At 46.8% G+C, this 26,016-nt stretch overlaps 1 protein-coding gene across 4 annotated transcripts in view; it reads right to left on the bottom strand.

The window, feature by feature from the left end:
• The window catches only part of LRGUK (leucine rich repeats and guanylate kinase domain containing), a 64,948-nt gene extending 48,126 nt beyond the window's left edge, over positions 1-16,822 (bottom strand). For all 4 annotated transcript variants that reach the window (XM_065672896.1, XM_065672961.1, XM_065673108.1 and 1 more), the window contains exons 1-6: positions 16,558-16,822; positions 15,315-15,422; positions 14,582-14,663; positions 13,451-13,551; positions 12,285-12,366; positions 6,986-7,110 (exon numbers count right to left, since the gene is read on the bottom strand). In XM_065672896.1, coding sequence (XP_065528968.1) covers positions 6,986-7,110; positions 12,285-12,366; positions 13,451-13,551; positions 14,582-14,663; positions 15,315-15,422; positions 16,558-16,743 — 684 coding nt within the window. In that variant the 5' untranslated portion in view covers positions 16,744-16,822. The remainder of the gene's footprint in view (positions 1-6,985; positions 7,111-12,284; positions 12,367-13,450; positions 13,552-14,581; positions 14,664-15,314; positions 15,423-16,557) is intronic.
• Positions 16,823-26,016: the final 9,194 nt, after the last annotated feature.

The following is a 26,016-nucleotide window of genomic DNA, read 5'->3' as shown; positions in this document are numbered from 1 at the left end:
GCACCCTCACAGGGAAGAGCTTCTGCCTAAGAGCTCATCTCAGTCTCCCCTCGGGCAGGTTCAAGCCATTCCCCTTGGCCTGTCCCTACAGGCCCTTGTCCAAAGCCCCTCTCCAGCTTTCCTGCAGCCCCTTTAGGTACTGGAGCTGCTCTAAGGTCTCCCCTTCAGGAACCTTCTCTTCTTCAAGCTGAAAAAATGACCCAAGCTTCAGTTCATTACACTTTAACATACGCTTTTGAGAACTCATAAACAACTATCATTGTTTTCCATTCTTCCCATACAAGGTACAAGACAGAAGACCTACATTTATCACTGGACACCAGATGGCTTCGTTTGTCAGGGCCTCACAAATCACATACTTGTTTCTGCTATGGACTCCAAATAGATGTAACATGCTGAAGTTCTGTACTCGTCTTTGTCCCAGTGGCCACATGTACCCAGATGGCCTCTCAACATGATTTCTTCTGGATAACCTTGCAAGCTCTATTTTGCCATCAGCATCACCTTGTGCTGAAAGCTTACAAGCCTCATATTCTATTAATAAATATTTAGGAACTATTGAAATAAATAAGGCAGTTGACTCTAATGTGAATCCAGTTGTCTGTCCTTGACATTTTTCCTGACTTTTAAATGTTTAATTAGGTTATTAATAGCATGGAGGCTCCTTCTTCTCTTCCTGTTCTTCGTTAGACCTCTCTCTGGTTAATAGGATACAGCTCAGAGCTCGAACTGCAAAAGGCTATGCAAGAGATGCACATAAAATCCTGTGAACAAAAGGGATTTGTGTAGAGATCTTTTTATTTTGCAAGGCATAAAATTCCTAAGAGTCCAGTTCATTAGAGCTGCACTTCTTAGGTTTTTTGCAAACATAAGCAGAATAAAGGCTTCTCTTTTTTTGGTATAGCTAGGCAGTATTTACAGGTTTTGATGTCTTTCTGCCAAACTTCAGACCTCACTACTCTTTCAACCTAAAAATCTCAAGGGAAAATGGAAAAGAAAGCTGAATCAGTGGGAAGAGAGGGGATGGCTGCTCCCACAAAGAACTGCATTCTATTCTAATGAGTAAAAGGAAATGCCGTGCTAAAATCTGTCTATTTACATAATTTCCACATGAGTATCTGCTTTGCTAATTAAAAAAGACAAGCAGTTGTATAAAGAATCATATCAGCATGTAAGAGCCCAACCTGAAGCACGTGTTCATATTAATAAGCTTTAGCTGTTAACACAACCTCCAAAGCATTTTACAGCAGATAACCCATTACTAGTAGAATTATTACTAGGCCTTTTAACAGCTGAGGAAATCAGTGCAGACAATGGGTGAGCAACTCAGTGTAGCTCTCCCTGAAGAAAAGATCACCCTGTCAGCTTAGATCTTCATGCTCCTCTAGGCATACTCTTATTTCAGAACTTTTAGACATGATTTTGCCAATCTGAGTTCATCTTATCCACTAAAAATGAGACAAAATCCAGTTTTATTACCACTAAGGGCATAACTGAAGGCAGTATATATATATATATGAAATAGAGGTAGATTAAAAAGAGGTTAATGAACACTATTTGAATATATTATTCAAAGCACACTACTGTCCACTTTTAAATGTGACTCACTGGGGCCGGAGCCAGGAGCAGCAGCACCAGCCCTGAGTGGTTGAAAACCTGCCCCAGGGAGCGCGAGCGAGCAGGAGCGCGGCGAACAGAGCGGGTCGAGGCAGAGCGGACAAACAGGGTGGGTTGAGGCAGTTTGCAAGGCTATTAATAGGCTGCAAGATGTCAGGGGAGCTGAGAGGAAGCAGGACTGCTTGCTCCAGGCCCAAACTGCAAGGGGCCTCAAGCTTCCCCTCTAGCTCATGGAGGAAAGAAGGAGGCCCGTTATCCCAGGAAGCTGGGAATTAGTGACAAAAAACAACAAAAAAAGCAGGAAGAGGACAATTAAAAGCAAGGGTCTTCCTCCTAAATCTGTTGTCCCCATCCAGAACTGCTTTGCTGTCCTGCAGAGGGCTGATGAGGAAATGCACTTGCACTAGAAACAACCGGCTGGTGCACTGGTAAAGAAGATCTCTAGTGGTGCTGCCAGGAAAAAGCGACAGGTCCTAGTAGTAGGGGACTCTACTTTGAAAGACACAGAGGCACCCATGTGTCAGCCTGACCTGGTCTCAAGGGAGGTGTGCTGCCTACCTGGGGCACGGATCAGGGATGTTGCAGAGAGGCTGCCTGCTCTAGTAAGTCTCATGGACTATTACCCACTTCTAGTGATCCATGTGGGTGCTAGGGATATAGATAGTAGTAGCCTGGGGACCATAAAAAAGGACTACAGAGCCCTGGGAGAGGTGGTTAGGGGCTCTGGAGCTCAGATAGTCTTTTCGTCAATGCTCCAGGATACAGGGGAGGGCCTTAAAAAAGCTAGGAGGATTGGCCAGGTTACTAAGTGGTTAAAAGGGTGGTGTCATAGTCAGGGGTTTGGGTGTCTTGAACATAGGACTGAAGTTATGTAGGCCAGGTCTACTGGGGGCTGGTGGAGCTGCTCTGATAAAGAAGGGGAAGAGTGGTTTTGGTAGGAGGCTTGCCAGACTGGTCAAGGAGGCTTTAAACTAGATGTGTTGGGGGAGGGGGGCATCATTCCATCCCAACACACCCAGTCAGTTGCCAGCACCTATAATAAATGCTCGGAGCAATATAGAGATATTCCAGCCACTCCAGCCAATGAATCAGCTTCATCTGGAGCTTGGCTCAGATGCCTCTATACAAACGCCCGTAGCATGGGGAGCAAACAAGAGGAATAAGAGATGTGTGGACGTCTACAGGGGTATGTTATAATAGGCATCACAGAAACATGGTGGGATGGCTCCTCTGACTGGAGTGTTGGAATGGAAGGTTACAGGCTCTTTAGAAAGGACAGGTCTGGCAGGCGAGGAGGGGGAGTTGCCCTTTATGTTAGGGATAGGCTGGAGAGTATGGAACTCTGTCTGGGGGCAGGTGAGCAGTTTACAGAGTTTGTGGGTCAGGCTTAAAGGGAAAACAGCCGTGGGAGACATTACTGTGGGGATCTGTTACAGACCGCCTGATCAAGGAGAACCTGTGGATGAAGCACTCTACAGACAGATAGGAAGAGCCTCACACTCACAAGCCATTGTTCTCATGGTGGACTTCAATCACCCTGATATCTGTTGGAGGGACGGTACGGCCCAGCACAAGCAATCCAGGAGGTTCCTCGATTGTGTGCAAGACAACTTCTTTCTTCAAGTAACAGAGGAGCCGACAAGGAGAGGTGCCATGCTTGACCTTGTGCTCACCACCAGGGAAGGGCTGTTGGAAATGTGACGCTCCAGGGCAGCCTTGATTGTAACGATCATGAGATGGTCAAGATTGAGATCCTTAGGACAGGGAGAAGGACGTGCAGCAAGCTCACTGCCCTGGACTTCAAGAGAGCAGACTTTGGCCTCTTCAGGAGCCTGCTTAGTAAGGTTCCATGGGATATAGCCCTGGAGGGCAGGGGGGCCCAAGACTGTTGGTTGATATTCAAGGATCACCTGCTACAAGCTCAGGAGTCTTGTGTCCCAACTAGAAGGAAGTGCAGCAGGAGGGCCAGGAGACCTCCTTGGATGGATAAGGAGCTGCTGAGGAAACTTCAAGGGAAAAAAGAGGCTTATAAAAGGTGGAAGCAAGGACAGGCGGCCTGGGAAGGGTACAGGAATGTTGTTCAGGAAGCTAGGGACCAGGTTAGGAAGGCTAAGGCCCAGTTAGAATTAAACTTGGCCAGGGATGTTAAGGATAACAGGAAGGGATTCTATAGGTACGGAGCGAATAAAAAACAGACTACGGACAATGTAGGCCTCCTCCAGAACCTATCAGGAGAACTGGCTACCCAGGATTTGGAGAAGGCTGAGGTTCTGAATGACTTCCTTGCCTCGGTCTTCACTGGCAAAGGCTCTGACTGCACCACCCAAGTCTTAGAAGGCAGACACAGGGACTGTGAGAATGAAGACCTTGGGCCCACTGTAGGAGAGGATCTGGTTCGAGACCCTCTTAAAAATCTGAACATGCACAAGTCCATGGGACCTGATGGAATCCATCCGCGGGTCCTGAAGGAGCTGGCGAATGAAGTTGCTAAGCCACTGGCCATCGTATTTGAAAAATCATGGCAGTCAGGTGAAGTTCCCGACGACTGGAAAAAGGGAAATATAACGCCCCTTTTCAAGAAGGGGAAAATGGAAGACCCGGGGAATTACAGAGCAGTCAGTCTCACCTCTGTGCCTGGCAAAATCTTGGAGCACATTCTCCTGGACGGCATGCTAAGGCACATGAAAAACAACAAGGTGCTTGGCGACAGCCAGCATGGCTTCACTAAGGGGAAATCCTGCCTGACCAATTTGGTGGCCTTCTATGATGGGGCTACAGAATTGATGGACAAGGGTAAAGCAGTTGATGTCATCTACCTGGACTTGTGCAAAGCGTTTGACACTGTCCCACATGACATCCTTCTCTCTAAATTGGAGAGATATCAATTTGATGGATGGACCACTCGGTGGATAAAGAACTGCCTGGACGGACACAAAGAGTTGTGGTCAATGGCTCGATGTCCGGCTGGAGACCGGTAACGAGTGGTGTCCCTCAGGGATCGGTGTTGGGACCGGTCTTGTTCAACATCTTCGTCGCTGACATGGACAGTGGGATTGAGTGCGCCCTCAGCAAGTTTGCCGATGACACCAAGCTGTGTGGTCCGGTTGATACGCTGGAGGGAAGGGATGCCATCCAGAGGGACCTTGACACGCTTGTGAGGTGGGCTGATGCCAGCCTTATGAAGTTCAACCACGACAAGTGCAAGGTCCTACACCTGGGTCAGAGCAATCCCAGGCACAGCTACAGACTGGTCAAAGAAGAGATTCAGAGCGGCCCTGCAGAGAAGGACTTGGGGGTGCTGGTCGATGAGAAAATGAACATGAGCCAGCTTCAGTGTGCGCTTGCAGCCCAGAAAGCAACCGTATCCTGGGCTGCATCAAAAGGAGCGTGACCAGCAGGTCGAAGGAGGTGATCCTGCCCCTCTACTCTGCTCTTGTGAGACCTCACCTGGAGCATTGTGTGCAGTTCTGGTGTCCTCAACATAAAAAGGACATGGAACTGCTGGAACAAGTCCAGAGGAGGCCACGAGTATGATCAGGGGCTGGAGCACCTCCCATATGGAGACAGGCTGAGGAAGTTGGGGCTGTTGAGCCTGGAGAAGAGAAGGCTGCGTGGGGACCTAATAGCAGCCTTCCAGTACCCGAAGGGGGCCTATAGGGATGCTGGGGAGGGACTCTTCATCAGGGACTGTAGTGACAGGACAAGGGGTAATGGGTTCAAACTGAAACAAGGGAAGTTTAGATTGGATCTAAGGAGGAAATTCTTTCCTGTTGGGGTGCTGAGGCACTGGAATGGGTTTCCCAAGGAAGCTGTGAATGCTCCATCCCTGGCAGTGTTCAAGGCCAGGTTGGATGAATTCTTGGGTGGGATGGTTTAGTGTGAGGTGTCCCTGCCCACGGCAGGGGGCTGGAACTGGATGATCTTTAGGTCCTTTCCAACCCTAACTATTTTATCATTCTGTTCTATCTTTCCTGAATATGGAAGCAGAAATAAGTAGAAGTGCCAAGTCTTGATGGCTACAGACCATAGTTGCTCTTTTCTGTATCATTTACTATAGAACAGATGAAAAATCTTTAAAATTTCAAAAGGATTGGAAAAGAATGTTTCTATTCCTGAGAAGGGACTCGTTCACTTTATCTAAAATATTTATGTAGGTGCTTAAAACTAATGTAGCAAATCTGAGCATATTTCTATCTATAGTTGTTTGGTACTTAGTTATAAAATCCCATTCAGTATCTTTTAAAATCATTATTTCTAAGTAAAACCTGCTAAGAAGTAGCCTGTTGTGTTTTATAGCAATTGAATAGCATTAAAGATAGGTAGATTTTGCTTGTGTTTCTGCACAGCCTCTATATTGGTGGCTCTTCCTGTTAAATATCTTGAAATGATTCAGAAGAAAGCATTGAGATTATTAAGGTCATTTTACAAGTATGGGGCTGAGGAACACTGAGATTAATGCCTTCCCAAGGCCTGCAGAATGAGTAAGATGCATGCCAACAAGTGTAGGCATTGATAGAGGTCTATATTTGGGCTAGTTATCCTTGGCTACGTTCATAATCAACAGGCATGTCCAAGGTCTGATATATCTTGTGCAATGGAGATGTCAGCAGGTGGATCAGAATAATGAAGTGTTTTAAGTGTCCATTTCTCTCCACTGACATTTGAGGCAGCAAAGAACAAGTAGCTCAGGTGCACCCATCTGCACTGAAGCAATCTGAAGCTAGAGAAGATAAATCCCACTACAGCACCTAGAAATATAACCTAGAAAAAGTGTATTTAAACAAATATACCCTAGATCTCTTGATGCAAAGCTGGCAACATGAAACTTCCCATTACGAGAGCCTTAAAAGAGTAGGTAAATATCCTTTAATAGTATAGCAGAATTGCATACTAGAGTTGACTTGTGTTCTAAAACAAAAGCATCTCAGTCCTCCCTTTCCCCTCTCCTGTCCCAGCTCCCTGCTATCAGCAACACAACTTCATGAGGAAACGTGCTTAAATAAAATGAATTCAATTCATTGTTTGTATTGTGGGTCTTGCACAGTAACTTCTTACACATCACCTAAGCAACAACAAAACCTACCCAGAGTAAATGCAAAGTATCTTTGGAGAAATCCAGAACCCAGCTGCACATGGCCCTGAGCATTCTCCACTGAAGATGGCTCTGCTTTGAGCAAGAAGCTGGCTTAGATGACCTTCACAGCTCCCTTTTAACCCATATCATGTTATGATTCTGTATTAATAATCCAAGTGTGTCCAGAATTACACATATATCTGAAAATATTTTAATGTAACCAACTTCACATTTATTAAGGAATATATATAATAATAAAAGACAGGAAAATAACTAGAACTACTTCTTTCTTACCAGGTTGAGTATTTTGATAGGTAGGTTCTCAAGGCCACTGATTGCAGCGAGTCTGTTGTGTGACAAACTAAGGTGAGTCAGACTGTGACACTTCCCCAGCCCTTGTATCTCCTCTATGTTATTAACTACACGGAGGTTTTTTGCAGTTAAGGAAAAGAACTGAACACAAACCCTTAGCAATTAGTTGCTAAATTAGCCAATGGAGCTGAATTTTATGGTGTGGGGAGGTGGGCATCAAATGCTTCATGATAAGGAGTTTCAAATCCCAGTTACTCACACCCACCCCTATTCAGGAATTTACTGCCTCCACGTTTGACTGACACAGCTTTTGGTGGGGCAGAAGGACAAGTGACAGAAATCAAGATAGAAATATCCTTCCTCTCCTTTTAGAGAGGTTCTTAACTCTGTTTCTGTGACCTGGTTTACGATGCGGTCCTTCAAAGTGGCATAACCATGCTGATGGCAAACCAAGAGTAATGAAAATGAGGGAACAGGAGTTCAGGGAAGAAACTACTACCACCATCTTGAAAATTATGCTGTAAATCTCTGGTCTTCTTACCAGATGCGCATATGCTGCCTAAAACATAGGGGTATTTATCATAGAATGGCTTGGGTTGGAAGGGACCTTAAAGCTCCTCCAGTTCCAACCCCTGCCACGGGCAGGGACCCCTTCCACTGGAGCAGCTTGCTCCAAGCCCCTGTGTCCAACCTGGCCTTGAACACTGCCAGGGATGGGGCAGCCACAGCTTCTCTGGGCACCCTGTGCCAGCGCCTCAGCACCCTCACAGGGAAGAGCTTCTGCCTAAGAGCTCATCTCAGTCTCCCCTCGGGCAGGTTGAAGCCATTCCCCTTGGCCTGTCCCTACAGGCCCTTGTAAAAAGTCCCTCTCCAGCTTTCTTGTCAGCCCCTTTAGGTACCAGAAGTTCTTCGACTTTATGTCTTTGACTTTAACTGAGCACAACTCCTGTTCGGTCATCTATAGAATACAGGTACATGGCTGATTCACCAGAGGAGGGTGTGTTCTATGTATGTTTATAAAGCACTTAACTCAATCTGGCTCCAAACTGACCTTGACCTCCAAGCATCATACACAAATTACTAAAGTCATAACAGTCAACAGTACTATATGGGGCTATTTCACCCTAAATTATACCTGTTCTGTACTGGCCATCTGTCCTGAAAAGGGAAAACGTATTTTAAATCACCATTAAAATCAAGAGCAGCAGTACAGGTAGTTAGGATTCCTCTCAGCCAACTTCAGCATTAACATAACTACCCTCATTCCTTACACAAAGCATGTCTCCTTTGACAACAAGCCATCTCTCTTACAATGGGATGAACTGCAGAGGTACCTGACTCCGCAGCTCTGAAATCAGATAACTCTGACCCAGGCTTCTAATTGTTTAGTGACTGAAGTTCGATGAGGAGAATTACTCGTATTGTAAATGTCCAAGCTGGAATGAGTTAAATGAAAACCCAAGAAGTATAATCGGGAACAAAAAATAGCCAGAACACGCAGGACACAGACAAATGCCTTCAGGCAATCACAGAAGAAAACATTTTTAGTTGAGAAAATGAACTCTGCCTGCAAAGAGGGAACAAAACATGAATTTTCATTCACATTCCTGGTCTTACCAGGCAGTGGATAAATGATCAAGATTATTTTCTCTCAGTTTGAATGATACTGTAACCAAAGAAAATGTAAGCTTAGGCAGAACTAATGGAATATTCTTAAGAGCTGTCACCTAACTCTGTTTTATCCTAACTGCATTCCTATATAGGTACTTAATTATACCCAAGTTCTATACTCACAGGCCTCGATGGAGAAGGAGGGGGGAAGAAATGAGTTAGTAAGCACAGATTTAGCTTTCCATAGGACTTCACACTAGGCTGTCTTTCTGATTTTACAAAAGAAACCAAAACCACCCACAGTCACTAATGCTTGACAGATACTAGAAATAAATTAAGTTGATCACTGTATTCAAGTGCATGTAATTATATAGAACCATAGAAAAGTTAAGGTTGGAAAGGACCTTAACATCACCCAGTTCCAACCACCCTGTCACGGGCAGGGGTGCCTCACTCTAGACCATGTTGCCCAACGCTCTCCCCAGCCTGGCCTTGAACACTGCCAGAGATGGGGCATTTACCACTTCTTTGGGCAGCCTGTTCCAGGGCCTCAGCACCCTCACAGTAAAGAACTTGTTCCTTATCTCCAACCTGAACTTCCCCTGTTTCAGTTTGAACCCATCGCCCCTTTTCCTATCACTACAGCCCCTGATGAGGAGGTTACCAACTTTCTTCTGGTCCACAAATAAGGGAAATCTGGGTTTGAGGAAACAGGGAAACTGTGAATGTTGGGGCAGTTTCACTGGTGTGTTTTAGAGCCCTGCCAATGCAAACCATGTACTAAGTGCCAGTTGTTGGTGTTTGCTGGCTGGCATCTCAGAGCAGCGGTTCACAACCTTCAAAATCTAGGGACTATATATGCCCATAAAGACAATCGTATCAAGTAAGTTCTTACAATGTAATATATTTCAAGTGGCTTTTAGTTTCAGTTGTCAACTTGTAGACTTATGAAGACAGCTGAAATTCAATACGAAAATCTGTCCTTAAAATGAATTTAAAAATACGTAAGTTAAGGCGGATTCTATATGACTGCTAATCTGTTGCACTCTCATCTAATAACAGTCTCCTTAGGTTTCTTTACCAGTCTTGCATGACGTTTCTGATAGTTAAGGGAAAACAGAAAAGAAATTGAAAAGCCTTCCTAGACAAAGCTGAAGCTAAAGTGGAGTTTAAATTGCATCGTGTGTGTGAACAGACAAAATCTGTCTGAAAGAGACCGCAATTAGCTCCCAAGCCAAATCTTGCAAAACCTTGTTCAGAATTATTCTACTGCAATGAAAAAAACAAGGTAATTTTTACATTCGGGTAGGAAAAGTAAAAGTGATGATAAATGATCGCAACTCTGCCTGCAGTGCTGATAGTAGGATGGAAATGTGTGAAGCATAGTTGAATGAGTCTTTAAAGACCATCACTTAGAAGCTGATGGCATTGAATATCTCTAAGTGTAACCACCGTTTTATTTCATGGCATGACAGTGGCCAACCTCGGATGGCTCAATGCTTCTTCATATGGCATATAAGCACTGGAGGAAAAGACCTTTTGTCCGTGATGGTGAAAAAGAATACAGCTAAGGAGGATCTGTTCTGGGTTGCTGTATTTTTCATTTTCCTTGGCCCACTGAATCAGTTTTCCCTCATCTTTTTCTCTGCATATGGTTAGATGGTGGACAACCAGTGCCCTCCCGAAAAGAACCTTCCTTTACTCAGTGCAAAGCATTAGCAATCTTGCATGTGGGACTCAGGTGCAGTTGGATCCAAGTGGGCAGGCTCACTCAGATATTAAGTGGTTTCCATATTAAAGGAGACTGCTTCCCTTTCAACTGACTCATAGAATGGTTCGGGTTGAAAGGGACCTTAAAGCTCCTCCAGTTCCAACCCCTGCTAGGGGCAGGGACACCTTCCACTGGAGCAGCTTGCTCCAAGCCCTTATGTCCAACCCGGCCTTGAGCACTGCCAGGGATGAAGCATCCATCTGAGGAAGAAAAGTTTGGGTGTGGAAAAACTATTAAGCTACAAACATCAATATAAGGCAGCAAATTGCTCAGCTCTAAAAACTAATACAATCAGGTTTAGTCTTTTAATGACTTACTACAGTGCTTCATCAGCTCTTACTACCCAAGCTGTCTCCTTCTCTGGTTTGAGCAGTTTCCTCCTTAAATACTCATTTATAAACCTGTCAGGTGTGCTTGTGTATGCACTTGTCAGAAAAAAAGTTGCAATGACCTTACCATCTGCAACGCAATTTACTCAAAGGTGTTAAGAAATGCTTAGTTACTGTCAACAAGGAACGCCTGCCAAACAGTTCTGCTACTGCATGATATTTAATACAGTATTTTCAGTTAGGATTTCAACGAACAGCTTGTTTTGTCTGCCATGTCTTCAGCGAGAAGTGCTTGACATGGGTTAGGAACAGTGCCACTTTGCTGTTCTAAATCCTGCACTTCTAAGTCCCGCACTTCTAAATCCCGCACTCGTTTTCCACTCTTTCAGAGGCTCCTGTTGCGACTGTATTCCTGAAACAAGTTTTCCTCCCCATTGCAATGGCGTCTTCATTGCCAAATGAAGAAATGGAAGACAGCACGCTGCTGCACTGAAAGCAACTGAAAAAATACTGCTTCAGATGCACAATACGCGTCTCTGAGCTTTCTTCCCTATTCAGTTTGCCATGGGGGTTTTGCTCTGTGAGGGAAAATTAGAATTGCAAAGGGATAGTGTGCCAATGCCATTTGCTGACAAGAATCCTGTCACCTGCGCACCTTCTAAAACGTGTGAGTAATGTAACCTGGGCGCCCTGCAAGTGCTTTATCTGCTCCTAGATGAAAAAGACATCGTGTTAATACTGTTTGGTAATGGGGTAAGAGACAGAGAAAACACTGCCACAGCTTCTGCCTTTTCCCTTTCACAGAGTGGAAAAGCAAGATACAATTCCTGAAGCAAAGAGGAAAGGCTCACAAGCTCTCAAGAAGCAATTTGAAGCAAGACAGCGCGTCAACATGAAACTCCAGGTGAATTTTCAGGAGAATCTTTAGGAAGACCAAGAGTGCTATGGAAAACGAAGCCACGCAGAAACTTAATGTCCAGGTTCATGTTGATCTGATTCCTGCCAGAACAGTGTCTCTAAGCCCACAAAGTGGGTGACAGAGTGGGGACAGTGGGGAGCAGCACACCTTCGTTCTGCGTACTTCTCTCAGCACGTGCAGGAAGGTTTTCCTTTCTTAAGGATTCTATTCACTGTCACTAAATGGGCTTGTTCTCTAGAGAGCCTCTACAGTCCCTGTGTATTACCTATGTTTAAGATTGAACATACACATTTTCATTTACGGGAGCTTAGTCTTCCAAGCTGATTTCCTACTAACCTTTAGTACATAAAAATACTGGCATTATATATTACCTCTGCCATGCAAACACAGTGTGACATGTCACTGCTTCAGCTCTACATGATGCAAAGTGGGAGGTTTTTGTGTTCCTCTAGTGTGCTAAACCCTTAACATGTATACACAAATACTTTAAAACCCATGCATGCCCAAGTAAATTAAGATCAGTATCACCCCCATTGTTTAATCTTCCTTCTAAAGACAAAACTAACATGAAGAAACAGGTATCCGTATGTGAAGCAAGTTCAGAAAGCAAACAAGCAACTTTTGTCCCATTTGCGTTTCCATAAAGGATACAATCCAGCAAGAGTTTAGTGAGTGACCCGTATGCCGACAAGTTTTCCATTTTAGGTATTTGATTGTATGAGAGATCGACTACCTAAAGGAAAAAAGAGAAAGACAGAATGTGAATTTTATTTCAACAGCACGTAGAGGTGTCCTGTAAAATGAAATGGCTCTTACATGAAACTTGTGATCAAGGATGTGGAAGATCATTAATATTAATTCAGGGAGAGGGACCTCGGACAAGGGCCTGTAGGGACAGGCAAAGGGAAATGGCTTTAAGCTGCACGAGGGGAGACTGAGATGAGCTCTTAGGCAGAAGCTCTTCCCTGTGAGGGTGCTGAGGCGCTGGCACAGGGTGCCCAGAGAAGCTGTGGCTGCCCCATCCCTGGCAGTGCTCAAGGCCAGGTTGGACACAGGGGCTTGGAGCAAGCTGCTCCAATGGAAGGGGTCCCTGCCCGTGGAACTGTATTTTAAAATACCCTCTTGCTTTTAAAAACCTGGTGGGCAACAAGAGAACTACAGCAAAGGGAAGACTATCAGACAGCTACAATCCAAGCACATAGAATCATTGAATAGTTATGGTTGGAAAGGACCTTAGGATCATCAAGTTCCAACCCCCTGCCATGGCAGGGACACCTCCCACTAGACCAGGTCACCCAAGTCTCTGTCCAACCTGGCCTTGAACACTGCCAGGGATGGAGCACTCACAACCTCCCTGGGCAACCCATTCCAGTGCCTCAGCACCCTCACAGGAAAGAATTTCCTCCTTATATCCAATCTAAACTTCCCCTTTTTCAGTTTGAACCCGTTACCCCTTGTCCTAAGAAACTTGTTTAAGTTTTAACCCACGTTACAAAATGATTTGCACCAGTCAATTTGAAGGGCAGGAACCAATCCCGCTAAAGGTCTGATGAATTCAACAAGGATGCAAAAGTTCTGGCTTTACAATACAGCTTCCCATGGCATGCAAATGTTCAGAGTGTGAAAGAAAGTAAGAGACTGAAACGTCCAGCAAGAAATACCCAAAGACTTGGAAAAAGCTATTAAAAAGTCAAATGAGGTAAGAAAGAACAAGGAAGATACAAAAATTCACTTTTGCATATGTCCAAATACAATGTCTAAGTTAATTTAGAAATGGGATAAATTTCAACCTACAAAATGCATATTTGGCAACTTACCTTGAGATTTTTTGGTGGTTTAAAACCAAAATACGTAGTCAATTCATTGTTGGAAGCATTCAATTCTAGTAAGTAAGGCATGTAACTGACACAAGAAAGATCTAGTAACAAAACAAAAGGTCAAATCCTTTACTTGAACGCATAGGTAAATGCAGAGGTCATCATGTCAAAGAGGGCTAGTTATGTCAAAGAGCAACCAAGAATGAATTTGTAGTTACACATTCAGAAAGTGATGTCTAAAGCGCAGATATACTAACACTTTCTACTAGAAAAATAGACAGTTTCTAAACCATAAAGAATAAAAATTCAACTTCTACATTAAATTTCCATTATGTCAACCGATTTGTCTATAAACCAGAAGATAGTTTTATATTCCAGCTACCTCTGGAACGACAGAGAAACCACCTCTGTCCTAAGTTAGCAATCACTGGAGAAAAGTGTTTCGGCCACTACTGAAGACAAAATGACCAGCTGCTATGGAGAAGTCCCTGCTCTGTTCAGACCCAGCCTTCTCAGAGAAGCTGTAAGTAAAATGAGCATGCAGAATTGCTGCCTCACAAAACTGCTGCTATTCTTGGACTCCAGCACCTCAAGTGAAATGAACTTGAAAGAAATAATGGAACAGGTTGCCCATCACAGCTTATTCCTTTCGGTGTTAAACGAGTTGAGGAGTATGAGGGAAGGAGCGGGCGATGGGGTTTGTCCCAGTCTCTATTTATTACCTTTCTAAATCATTTTTCACACTTTATCACCAACGGGAAACCTTGACAAATTAAAACCCAAGGCTGGGAAAACTGTTCCAGACATAACTTTAAATATTATGATGTCTGCACATGTGAAATCTCAACCTTAACCTTGTATTGACATGCTTGCTTCCATTTTATCTTTGGATAATAAACTGGACAGTAATCTCCATGTTCTCACTGATAAACATATGCTGGCACAGCTGCCTGAATGGTCCATACATCACTCTCAAGAACATCTAGCCATGGCCTCATTCTATAGAGCTGGAGTAGTTGCACCATTAAAATGTAGACCAGGCTTTGTGATGCTAAAGCTACATGGTAGAGTGCATTTCTCATCTTACATGATTTCACAAGCCAAGAATTTACTAGTGTATTTACTACATACCATTAATTTTATTAGATGAAACTTCCAGCTTCTGTATGTGAATGTATCTGGAGAGAATGCTAATGTCACTTAACTCACGACCCTGGAAAGATAAAGAAAGGGACTCTAATAAGTGGCTGTATAACTTCAGCTGCTCTCCCAAGATACACGCAGTAGCAGGAGACATTGAAGAGGTGCCTCGAGGTCCCTCTGGCTGGATGTGTCAGAACAGGATGGCGTATACAGAAAGTGATGTTAGAATGGTGCAAATGTCAAAAGATGACTTTAAAACCCAACCAGGAGAGATATCTGCAGCCAGGAAAAATGCCAGCAAAACAATCTGCGTAGAAAAAGGAGCAGCAGCATCGAGTAAGCTTTAAGAGACACAACCATTGACCCATTTCTGAAGGGGCAATGGATGCAGCATTCTGAGCTGTTTCACATGCTCGTGTATTATTTTCCTCCAGCTGACCGAAGCAGGGAGATGTATTTTCACACCTGAAGATCGGGTAAGGAAGAATCTTACTGTTGTTGGTACTAAGTGCAAAAAGAATACTGATATACAGTTGTTAGCAGGAGCCATGCTGTGTCTTGTCAGAAGCCCCATGTACGCGAAGCAGCATTGACAAACAGAGACAAAAACCTGCCTCTTGAAGGTTGTTTTTTTTTTCGCTAGACCAACTATTTGCTGTAAAAAAGAGGAAATCTTTGAGCAGAGAAGCATTTTACTTTGATGGCCTTTGCTCATACTTACTGAAAGCGACAGGTTAAGATACGCGTATTCAATACCAGTGGCTGAGCGCCCCAGCTCATGGAGTCCCTCAGCCACGGTGTCTTCATCCAACACTCCCTCAAGCTGACCCTATAAAGTAGCAGAAATGGGAAAGGAATGGATTAAGGGGGGATTTATGAAATGAAATTCCCCACAGTGGGGCTGTTTGGGATGCAACTGGGAATGGAATTTCATAATAACCAACACTTTAATAATAACCAACAATTTCCTCTAACACTGCTTTCAGGGCTCCATCACCCCACTAAGGCACTACACAATGTTTAACACAGCCTCAAAACAGATAAATAGAAACATGTCGTGTACTACCTCCATACATTTGAAAAGGTTCGACAGGTTTCTGCTGGGTTATTTTTACCTTCTGATTTAAATGTACAGCTCTAAACAGGAGCTGTTTCCAGAGATACTGAGCCATGAAACTCACATTGCTCATGGATGTTAACATCTCAGCAAATCAGCTCTAATATAACCCCAGCGCTGCACCCCAATATGCACGTTATTGGAAGCCGTTTAAATTGGTTCAGCATGAGCAGCTAGCGCTGCTCTTCAGAGAGCAGTCTTTGCCAGAGAGGGCACTTGACAGATGGCACTAATGAACCACTGCGTGGGTTTAACAAGAAAATAAGCCAATGGGTTGTGAAATCCCTGCAAGCTTGGAGAAGTCACACAGTTGCTAACCCAGGGACCACGATAAAGAGCGTTTCAAATGGTAATCATCTGAACTGTAGCACCTACTTGTTCTAGCAATGGAGACTACAGATGTGTTTCTACTAGGCAAACACACAAGGTCTTAATGCTGTGGCAGCGGATACTGTTAAGCTCAGCAGAGCAGAGAGAAAGAATTCACTTGGATCCAGGGGCTTATTCAGTCTCAGGACTGGGCATATAAACAAGAAAGGCGTTTAATCTGGCCGTTCATATGCCAGTTTATCCTTAGTCTTTATATAGCAAAAGAGGAGAGGTGCAATCCAGAGATATTCTGCATACTATGGGAATAAAATAAACGCTAAAAAAGGCAGAAATTATAGGTGAGGGGAAGAGACCAAACCAACCTTTCCCCTCTTTGGGGAAATGAGAAATCACTACCTGGTGCTCCCATCAATTTCCCCTTCTTTCCACCATAACAGCACTGAGTGATGGGGAGGGAAAGGGATGTTCCCTCACAAGCACACCCCTCCCCTAATAGCTGGGAAGCACTGAGCTGAACCTCTGTGTGCTGTGACTCCTCTTCCCTTCCATCCTCCTCCTGCTTGTCCTCTTGGTGAGGCAGGCTGAGCCGTGGCTGCTGCAGGCTGGGCCCGTCCTGGGCCTGCTGGGGCTGCGGTGGCTGAGGAGGAGGAGGAAGCTGCTCATCGAGGCTGTTGCCTCCTCCTTTCTCTTCACCCCCAGCCATGAGCTGCAATGAGGGCGCGGGGGGGAACCTGCTCTATTGATGCTTCGCACCGAACGACCACTCCATCACCCCTCCCTGCAAGCCGCCGGCATCCTGTTGGTCTCCCGTTGCCGTGGAGACGGAGGAAGGGCGATCGGCGCCAGCCAGCCAATAGAAAGGCGGCTGGGGAAGCGGTGCAGGATGGGAGTTGTAGTTCTCCTTGCGGCGCTCATCCGTAGCGGCCGCCGAGCCGCAAAGCATCTTGGGATTCGTAGTCCGCCTTACAGGCGACCTCAACGGGCATCCTGCGGCTGCTGTGGCTGCGGGCAGCGCATCCCTCTCACACAGCCCCGCTCCTTTCCTCTTCTTCCTCACTCTCCCACAGCAGGGGTAAGGGCGAGTTCACCTCCATTTGCGTGTTACGGATCAGGGTTGTCAGAAAAATAATCTTCAGGGCACTGTTATCCAGCTACAAAGCCCCAACATGGGCTCGGTCCCGGATGGGGGCCCTGCTGAATGGCACCGTGCAGACAGTCTGCAAACCTGGCTTCTCATCGGCTGGTTTAGTCACAGGCCAGCCCTGTTCTTCCTGGTTTTTGTCTGGGAGGACTGGTAACATTGATCATTTATACTGGGAATCAAAGCCACCCTCTGGGGTGTGGGTCTGGGGCCGTTTGAAATGGCGAAGTAACGTGTTTCCTGAGAAAAAAGTACAATTTCAGAACTGATGGGGAAAAAAATCTGTACAATTTTGCTGGAAGCATTTGGGAAATAGTGACACGCGGATAGACCGCACAACTCATAGAATCATAGAATCATAGAATAGTTAGGGTTGGAAAGGACCTCAAGATCATCCAGTTCCAACCCCCCTGCCATGGGCAGGGACACCTCACACTAAACCATCCCACACAAGGCTTCATCCAACCTGGCCTTGAACACCGCCAGGGATGGGGCACTCACAACCTCCCTGGGCAACCCATTCCAGTGCCTCACCACCCTAACAGGAAAGAATTTCCTCCTTAGATCCAATTTAAACTTCCCCTGTTTCAGTTTTAACCCATCACCCCTTGTCCTGTCACTACAGTCCCTGATGAAGAGTCCCTCCCCAGCATCCCAGCAACTCATTAAAGCTGTAAAGTGGGTATGCTTTATTCAGCGCTGAGGCGCATGGGGATCGCTCCTCCAAAGGCATGCCCACCTCAGCGTCGTTTCCCTTTACATTTATCCTCTAAAGTTAACATATGCATGAGGTTGCACAACACGCCTATGCATATTCATGTCCTATCCCCGCTCCGTAGTATAATGAGCTAAGAAGCCCTTTGCGCCTGCGCAGTGCCTCCTGCTGGTGTGGGCGAGGGTCTCAAGATGAAGTAAATGAGTCTTCCTCGAGCCTGAGCTTTTCACCCTTAGTCGTTACGTGTGCTCCCTGGAGCCTTGGTTATCGTCCAAAGCACAGGGCCAATTTCAGCCGGGCTGGGTGTCCAAAGGACGGGAACCAAGTCATGGTCCCTACCTGTTAACGATAGCCATGTCCTTGCATCTTGTTCTAGCATACACAAGGAGTACCATAAGCATGAAGGAGTAGTAACATTGTTAAGCAAGCGGCTTGACCTACCCCCTTGTACACCCCAAGTACAATAAGCAGAAGCAAGCAGGAACACTGTTAAGCAAGCATGGGTGAGCTCAACTGGCATAGAAGTTTTCATACCAGGCTTCCCACATCCTAAAACACAGGGCAGTCGCCCTGTCACCCCCCATAGGAGGTGGGGCACTTTTTACACAACTGACTTGTAGAAACATCAACGTTTAGCTGAGTCTCGTTCAAAGAGCCCTTAAGAAGAGATTCAGAGCGGCCCTGCAGAGAAGGACTTGGGGGTGCTGGTCAGTGAGAAAATGAACATGAGCCGGCTGCAGTGTGCGCTCGCAGCCCAGAAAGCCAACCGTATCCTGGGCTGCATCAAAAGGAGCGTGACCAGCAGGTCGAAGGAGGTGATCCTGCCCCTCTGCTCTGCTCTTGTGAGACCTCACCTGGAGCATTGTGTGCAGTTCTGGTGTCCTCAACATAAAAAGGACATGGAACTGTTGGAACAAGTCCAGAGGAGGCCATGAGGATGATCAGGGGCTGGAGCACCTCCCGTATGAAGACAGGCTGAGGAAGTTGGGGCTGTTCAGCCTGGAGAAGAGAAGGCTGCGTGGAGACCTCAGAGCAGCCTTCCAGTATCTGAAGGGGGCCTATAGGGATGCTGGGGAGGGACTCTTCGTCAGGGACTGTAGTGACAGGACAAGGGGTAACGGGTTAAAACAGAAACAGGGGAAGTTTAAATTGGATCTAAGGAGGAAATTCTTTCCTGTTAGGGTGGTGAGGCACTGGAATGGGTTGCCCAGGGAGGTTGTGAGTGCTCCATCCCTGGCGGTGTTCAAGGCCAGGTTGGATGAAGCCTTGTGTGGGATGGTTTAGTGTGAGGTGTCCCTGGCCATGGCAGGGGGGTTGGAACTGGATGATCTTGAGGTCCTTTCCAACCCTCACTATTCTGTGATTCCATGATTCTATGAGACAGCCACAAGCTGCGTGAACTTTGTGTTATGGAAAAGCTATGAGCGTTTAGGAAGAAATAACCTGCAGAGAACCTTCTGCTCCAGCTCACGGCCTTGGCTGAGTGTCACCCTGCAGCCACACAAGGAGGAGCACCCTGCCTACAGAGCCAGGTCGCTACTGCAGCCAGAAACACCTACAGCAGCAGAGCCCTACTGGGACCTGATACTGCTCCCATTGCTTTCCTGTCACTCAGCTAACAGCTGTTGGAGTCTCAGAGCAGAGAACAGGAGTGATCTGGAGCCTTGTGATTGCTCTGGAGGCCCCATCATCTGTGCTGGGTGGCAACGACAGCCACCAAGTGCAGATAGTACCTGCACAACCCAGGTTTGTGGGGAGCATGGGGTGTGTGGTAGGACAGAGAACACCACAGCAGCGCATGCAAAGCACAGCAGTAACACTGGGCTTAAATCCCTTATATACATACATACTTCTCCTTTCCAGTGCTCTGTCTTTGCAACCTGAAAGCCAGCCAAATACCTCACCATTCCCCAGACTCCACATGGGAATCAAATGAGAGGTGGGCAGATGGGTGGCGTGAAGGCAGCTGAGATGCTCAGATACAGTAGGCTTACAGGAAGATACTTGTCTGAGCTCCAAGCTCTCCAAGAGGCAAAGGTCGCACATAATCAAATTAATAGCTAGCTGGGCAGCTTGTCCGTGTAAGATGGGGCTGGAGACTTCATGGGGACAGATGATAGGAAAAGGACAGGACCAAATCCAGTTTCCATAGACTGCCATTGAGGTTGGAGCAGAGCCAGCAGGACTAATGAGTTCTCAGCATGGAAGTGTCCCAGGGCTTATTTCCTACCATCTGGAAAATGCCTGCCCTTCCACTGGGATTTGTGATGATTCAGACAGGAGAAGGGATTATTAAAACCTCAGGAACGCACTTGTCCTCCCGCCCCGTCTCTCCACAAACCCCATCTGTTTGGCTTGGCAGTGCAGGGACTGGCTGCCTGGTCATGCACTCTGAGATGAAATAGCTCCTTTAAGACCCCTCTCCACGGGGGATGGCAACAAGGGTGAAAATAGGATCGTGTGCTTTGGGCTGGAGAAAGATGTTCATGAACGGGGCTGTTGAAAAATGGAGCAGCTGCCTGGGTGGTGATGGCAGTTTTGGTAGATGAAGAAAATAGTTGGGGCGGTGGGAAATGCCTCCCCAGACCTCCTTCACAGCCTGGTTTGGGTTGGGAGGGACCTTAAAGCTCCTCCAGCTCCAACCCCTGCCACGGGCAGGGACCCCTTCCACTGGAGCAGCTTGCTCCAAGCCCCTGTGTCCAACCTGGCCTTGAGCACTGCCAGGGATGGGGCAGCCACAGCTTCCCTGGGCACCCTGTGCCAGCGCCTCAGCACCCTCACAGGGAAGAGCTTCTGCCTAAGAGCTCATCTCAGTCTCCCCTCGGGCAAGTTAAAGCCATTCCCCTTGGCCTGTCCCTACAGGCCCTTGTCCAAAGCCCCTCTCCAGGTTTCCTGCAGCCCCTTTAGGCACTGGAGCTGCTCTGAGGTCTCCCCTTCAGGAGCCTTCTCTTCTCCAGGCTGCCCCAGCCCAGCTCTCTCAGCCTGGCTCCAGAGCAGAGCTGCTCCAGCCCTCGCAGCATCTCCATGGCCTCCTCTGCACTCACTCCAACAGCTCCACGTCCCTCTTGTGCTGCTGCCCCAGTGCTCGATGCAGACCACTCGTACTTCACCTTTCCCTCCTCCACGTGGCAGGGACGAGCCCTTCATGGGAGCTGGGGCCCGTGTACCCATGGCTATTTTGGCATCCTCCCATCCAACCCCTCTGCATTCAGACACATGGATTCTCTTAATCCGCTGAAGGGAGGGTGGCACAAGGGGTTGGCTCTGTTTGCCCAGAGTTTTGGGGGTAATCTACTCACGTTTAAGGAATCATTAAAAACACAGGGGCCGCTGAAGGAGTGTCCTTCTGCTGTAATCAGCTGGGAAAGAGGTAATCATGCAGATGAGGGCCTTTTACAGCTCCCCTAAATGCCTGGGCTTCTCTTCGGAGTGACTGAGTCACAGCTCAGCGTGTGGGTCCAGTTGTTCACAGCCTCATCCGACACCTTCCTGCTCTTCATGGGGGATTTCTGGATCCACCAAGGCGACATAAATCCTCTAGGCCAATGTCCTACCAGGGGCAGGAGAACGGCTCCCTCTTAGACAGGGGGGCAAGACAAAGGCAACTCACGTCACGGCTGGCACGTCCCAGTGGAGATCAGGGATTTGAGGTAGGCTCAATCCCCAAAACATGCCTGGAAGAGCCCTCCCTGCACTCAGTTTCTCCAGCTGAAAGCTTAAAGGAGGGTGTGGAGTAGTTCAGGCAGGTGAGAAGTGATTCCAGCTGTGCTAACGGAGGACAACTCCTTAATCTGGTGTTCCATCATTACGGAAGAGGTTGCTGTGGCACAGAGGGTGAGCGATGGCTCCCCAGACATTCAGTCTCGTGTTGCATTTCAAATGGTGTTTGGCCATGGTGTGAACTGTTCCCCACATTCTCCTGGCTCTGGAGCTGCAAGCACTGAACTGAGCATTCCAAAACCCCACAGCAGAACGGAAGCTCTAAATCAGCAGTTATGATCCTAATAAAACCTTCCCCTATTGACAGAGGGAGCATTTCGTACGCAGAAGTGTGAACTGCAAACGCTGGCCTTCAATACACTGATTTACTGTTCAGTTCCTAATACAATCAGGTCCCCCATACAGGCCACATGCAAAGCAGATTTAGAGCACCCTGACAGCTCTTTGCACTTGCAAACTCAGTGATCGACGATGAAGCACCAAGCAATAAAACGACCCTGCTGGATGGGGGGAGGAGGAAAAGCAAACCTGAAATGTTGCCTTGGTGCTCCTGAGTAGGAAGAGAAGCAAGGTGTAAACCAGGCAGCTCCGATGCTGCTCAAACCATGCAGCTTTGCAGGTGATGGGGCAGGGGTGTCTGTTTGACACCTTCCTGTCAGCTTATTCCTGTGGCTGCGTTCTTGGTACTCAGCCTGCTGGGAGCATGGCCAAACCGCTTCAACAGCTTCCCTGCAGCCAGGGCCTTGGGTTTACTCACTTATCCTTGATCCTCTTGTGTTTCTTGCTGCACATCCCTGAGCTTTTCCACTGCATGGAAGGGGGGGGTGTGTGTCACATCCTGCACATGGAGAAGTCCCCATGTGGGGACAGCTGCCAGCACCCAGCATGAGCAAAGCAGTAGGCTTAAAAGTCTCATGAGGGGCCAGAGGGGCTTGGGAAGCTCAGGTCTCCCTCTCTCTCATTAGCTCCCCATCTTCCCCACAGTCTGAGCCTGCTGGGGCCTTTGCCCATGAGGACAAGGTGGCTGCAGATCCCTGCTCCTAACGTCCGTCCCAACCTGGAGGTGACAACTTCCTTCCCTCAGCCCAACACCTTGCCTGCACCCAGTCCTTGTATCCCAGAAAGTCTCCTCTCCTCTGGTCCCTTGCTGGTGGTGGTGGGATGTGCCACCAGGTAAGGGACAAACAAGGCACTGTGAGGGATCAGGTGTGACCTGAAGACTGTCCCTTAGCAGGGGGGGACAAAGACTGCTTCAGGAGAAGCGCTGTAGGTACCATGAGAGAGCGGATGCCTGTTAGCACAGCTGATGGGGGGACCTCACCAGGAGCGAGAGCGGTAGCTTTGCCTCAGCTGGGTGGCAGAGGCATGAAAGGTAACCATGACATTAATCACCACAGGCCTTTGGAAGTGCTCAGCACCAGGGTCAGGATTCAAGCTGCTTTCTGTGCCTCTCTTCCCCAGCCCTGCTTTCACCCCTCCAGTTGCCAGAGCCACAGTGATGGCTGGGTGCCACCAGATGAGCACGCTGAGCTCTAGCAGTGAAGGGAGTGATTGTGCCAAGTACATCTCACGCTGCATCTCGGTGGAGGAAATTACAAACACTGAAGTCCAAGGCCCTAACAGTCCAATTTTCTCCACTGATTGCCACTGTGCCTAAGCCTCACAGAGTAAATAATGAACACCGACGCAATGAACTTCCCAATAAATCGCTCCTGATGAATTTCACCCAGGTCATCCCAAAGCAAATGTAATGATTAGATGCTGTCTGCAGCTGCCTAATTTTGCCCTGGTTCAGTTGTTAGACCCAATCAGCAAAGGAAGGAACAGAAAATAAAGTAAAATGCCTCATTTCTGAGCACGCTTCTTGTTCGATGTGGAGAGCTGAAACACGAACTGCAGGGCACAGCTTCAGCTGAGACTGACAAGGTCGTTTTGCCCAATAATGAAAGAGCAGGGGTAGTACACCAGGGACCATGGCCTGGAGAGCAACATTTGGCTTCCTTGCATCCCAGCTTCCTTCCGACTTCAGCATCCATCACCACTGTTGGGAGTACAAACTCTTCAGGGCAGAGCATCCCCCTGCTATGCACATGCACAGCAGCACACATCCAGCCTTGCCCGAGGCTCAGGTTGCTACTGTGATGTAATTGATGTGGGTCAATGGGTATTTAAAGTGCAGCAGGATGAATCCTTGGATAATACATTCCTGGAATGAGAGCACAGTCAGCTCTGTGTGCAGCGATGGACGGGGCTTGTGTATCATAGGATGTTCCGCTATGGGAATTCATTCCGAGGACTAAAGATCAGGGCATTTAGTGGCCATTAGTGTGACTTCTCCATGTCTCAGCTCAGGAAAATGACTTATTTTCCCCACCAAAAAAAGCTCCCCACTTGTCTAAGAGCGACAGAATTGGCATTACTGCAATGCTAATTTCCTCTTGGCAACTCTCCCCCGCTCCCTGTCTGGGTGCCCTCCCCCTTTACTGCCATCAACCACGTTCAAGCAGAAATTTGCAATTATGACTCATGCTCATAAAGTAAAAACTCAGCCAAGGCAAGGCAGAAAGAGAGACTCAGTGGGACGACTCCTCCGCCAAGCTTTCCAGCCAGTGCTGGCTCTGAATGGCTGCACTCATCACATGTATGAGAGATTATGAGGTTGGGGGGATTTACACCACGAGATCCCTGGGGACCTGCCTATCATCTATCTATCTATCTATCTATCTATCTATCTATCTATCTATCTATCTATCTATCTATCTATCTATCTATTTATCTATCTATCTATCTATTTATCTATCTATCTATCTATTTATCTATCTATCTATCTATCTATCATCTATCGGTCTGTCTGACTATCTATCTATTGATGTATCTATCAACCAGTTTGGGAAAACCCACACTACGAGATCCCTGGGGGCCTATCATTCTATCTATCTATCTATCTATCTATCTATCTATCTATCTATCTATCTATCTATCTATCTCTATCTATCTATCTATCTATCTATCTATCTATCTATCTATCGGTCTATCTATAGTCTATCTGTACATCTATCTATTCACCTGTGTATCCATCTATCTATGTATCTATCTATCGATGTATCTATTGATCTATTGATCCATCTATCTATTGATGTATCTATGTCCATTTGTCTATTTATGTACCTATTGATGTATCTATCAATTGATCCATCTATTGATGTATCTATTAATCCATCTGTCTATTCCTCTACCGTCTGTCTATGTATCTACCTACCTACCTACATACCTACCTATGCATGTGTGTGCACATACATACATCTGCCAGACAGGCAGGTTTGTATCATCCTTAACCAGGAGGATGTCAAGAGGGATGAGGCACTCAGGAGAGGATGAGCTGGTGACGGATGATACACAACTCTGAAAGGAACCAGAGCAATTTGCGTTTCTTTCCACTTGTGCTATTGTGCCTGGTGCACAATAGTGTGATAATTAAAACCCACTAAAGATTATGAGGCTGTAAAGAGGAAATTGTGAAACTCTCATGAGCTTTTACAGCCGCCATGAAAGTGTTTCAGTTTTCGGTCTGGAGAAGTATTTCCTTGTCTCTTTAAGCACCAAAGGGCCACATCCATGGAATGGTTTCTCTCTGGTGGAGCTGACAGCGTTTCACGTTTCATTACAAAACAAAACCTCCAGGCCTTGCCCATAAACTGTGTCCTGCAGGGTCATGTCAAGGCTGCAAAACTGCTTGTAGACAAGAACTGGTGCAGAGAACAGAACCAGAGGTGTTGTCTGCTGCCTTCTGAGAAGGTAGCAGACTGAGGATTGGGTCTCTCCTTTAGGGAAGAAGTGGGGTATGTTGCACTGTGCATAGCTCAGATCCAAGATAAAGGGGGTTCCTTGGTCATAGCACAGTTTGCAACACCCTCATGTGGTTTGTTCCCCTTGGGAAGCCATCTTCCATTGTGAATGTGTTACAAATGCCCCATCTGGAATGGTTTTCCTAGGGAAGCTGTGGCTGCCCCATCCCTGGCAGTGTTCAAGGCCAGGTTGGACACAGGGGCTTGGAGCAAGCTGCTCCAGTGGAAGGGGTCCCTGCCCGTGGCAGGGGTTGGAACTGGAGAAGCTTTAAGGTCCCTTCCAGCCCAGATTGTTCTATGATTCTGTGATTTTATGATCTGTGATACTGGGTTCTACAGGCTGGGGGGGGGGGGAATGGGGAAATAGTAACCAGGCAACACGCTGGAGACAGGAGAAGTAAATCCTTACAAGTAGTGGCAGAGCTTCCCAAGGGCTGGCACTCTCAGGAGACACGTGCTTCAGTTGAATCTATAAGAACTGATAAGCTCAGGACAGCCAAAGCCTATCAAGAGAAAGACCATGAGAATGAGCAGCAAGAAGGGACTGTGAGACTC

The sequence above is a fragment of the Lathamus discolor genome, chromosome 1, assembly GCF_037157495.1.
Source record: "Lathamus discolor isolate bLatDis1 chromosome 1, bLatDis1.hap1, whole genome shotgun sequence".
Taxonomy (NCBI): Eukaryota; Metazoa; Chordata; class Aves; order Psittaciformes; family Psittacidae; genus Lathamus; species Lathamus discolor.
The sequence above is the reverse complement of the archived record's forward strand: the minus strand, read 5'-3'. Positions and strand labels throughout refer to the sequence as shown.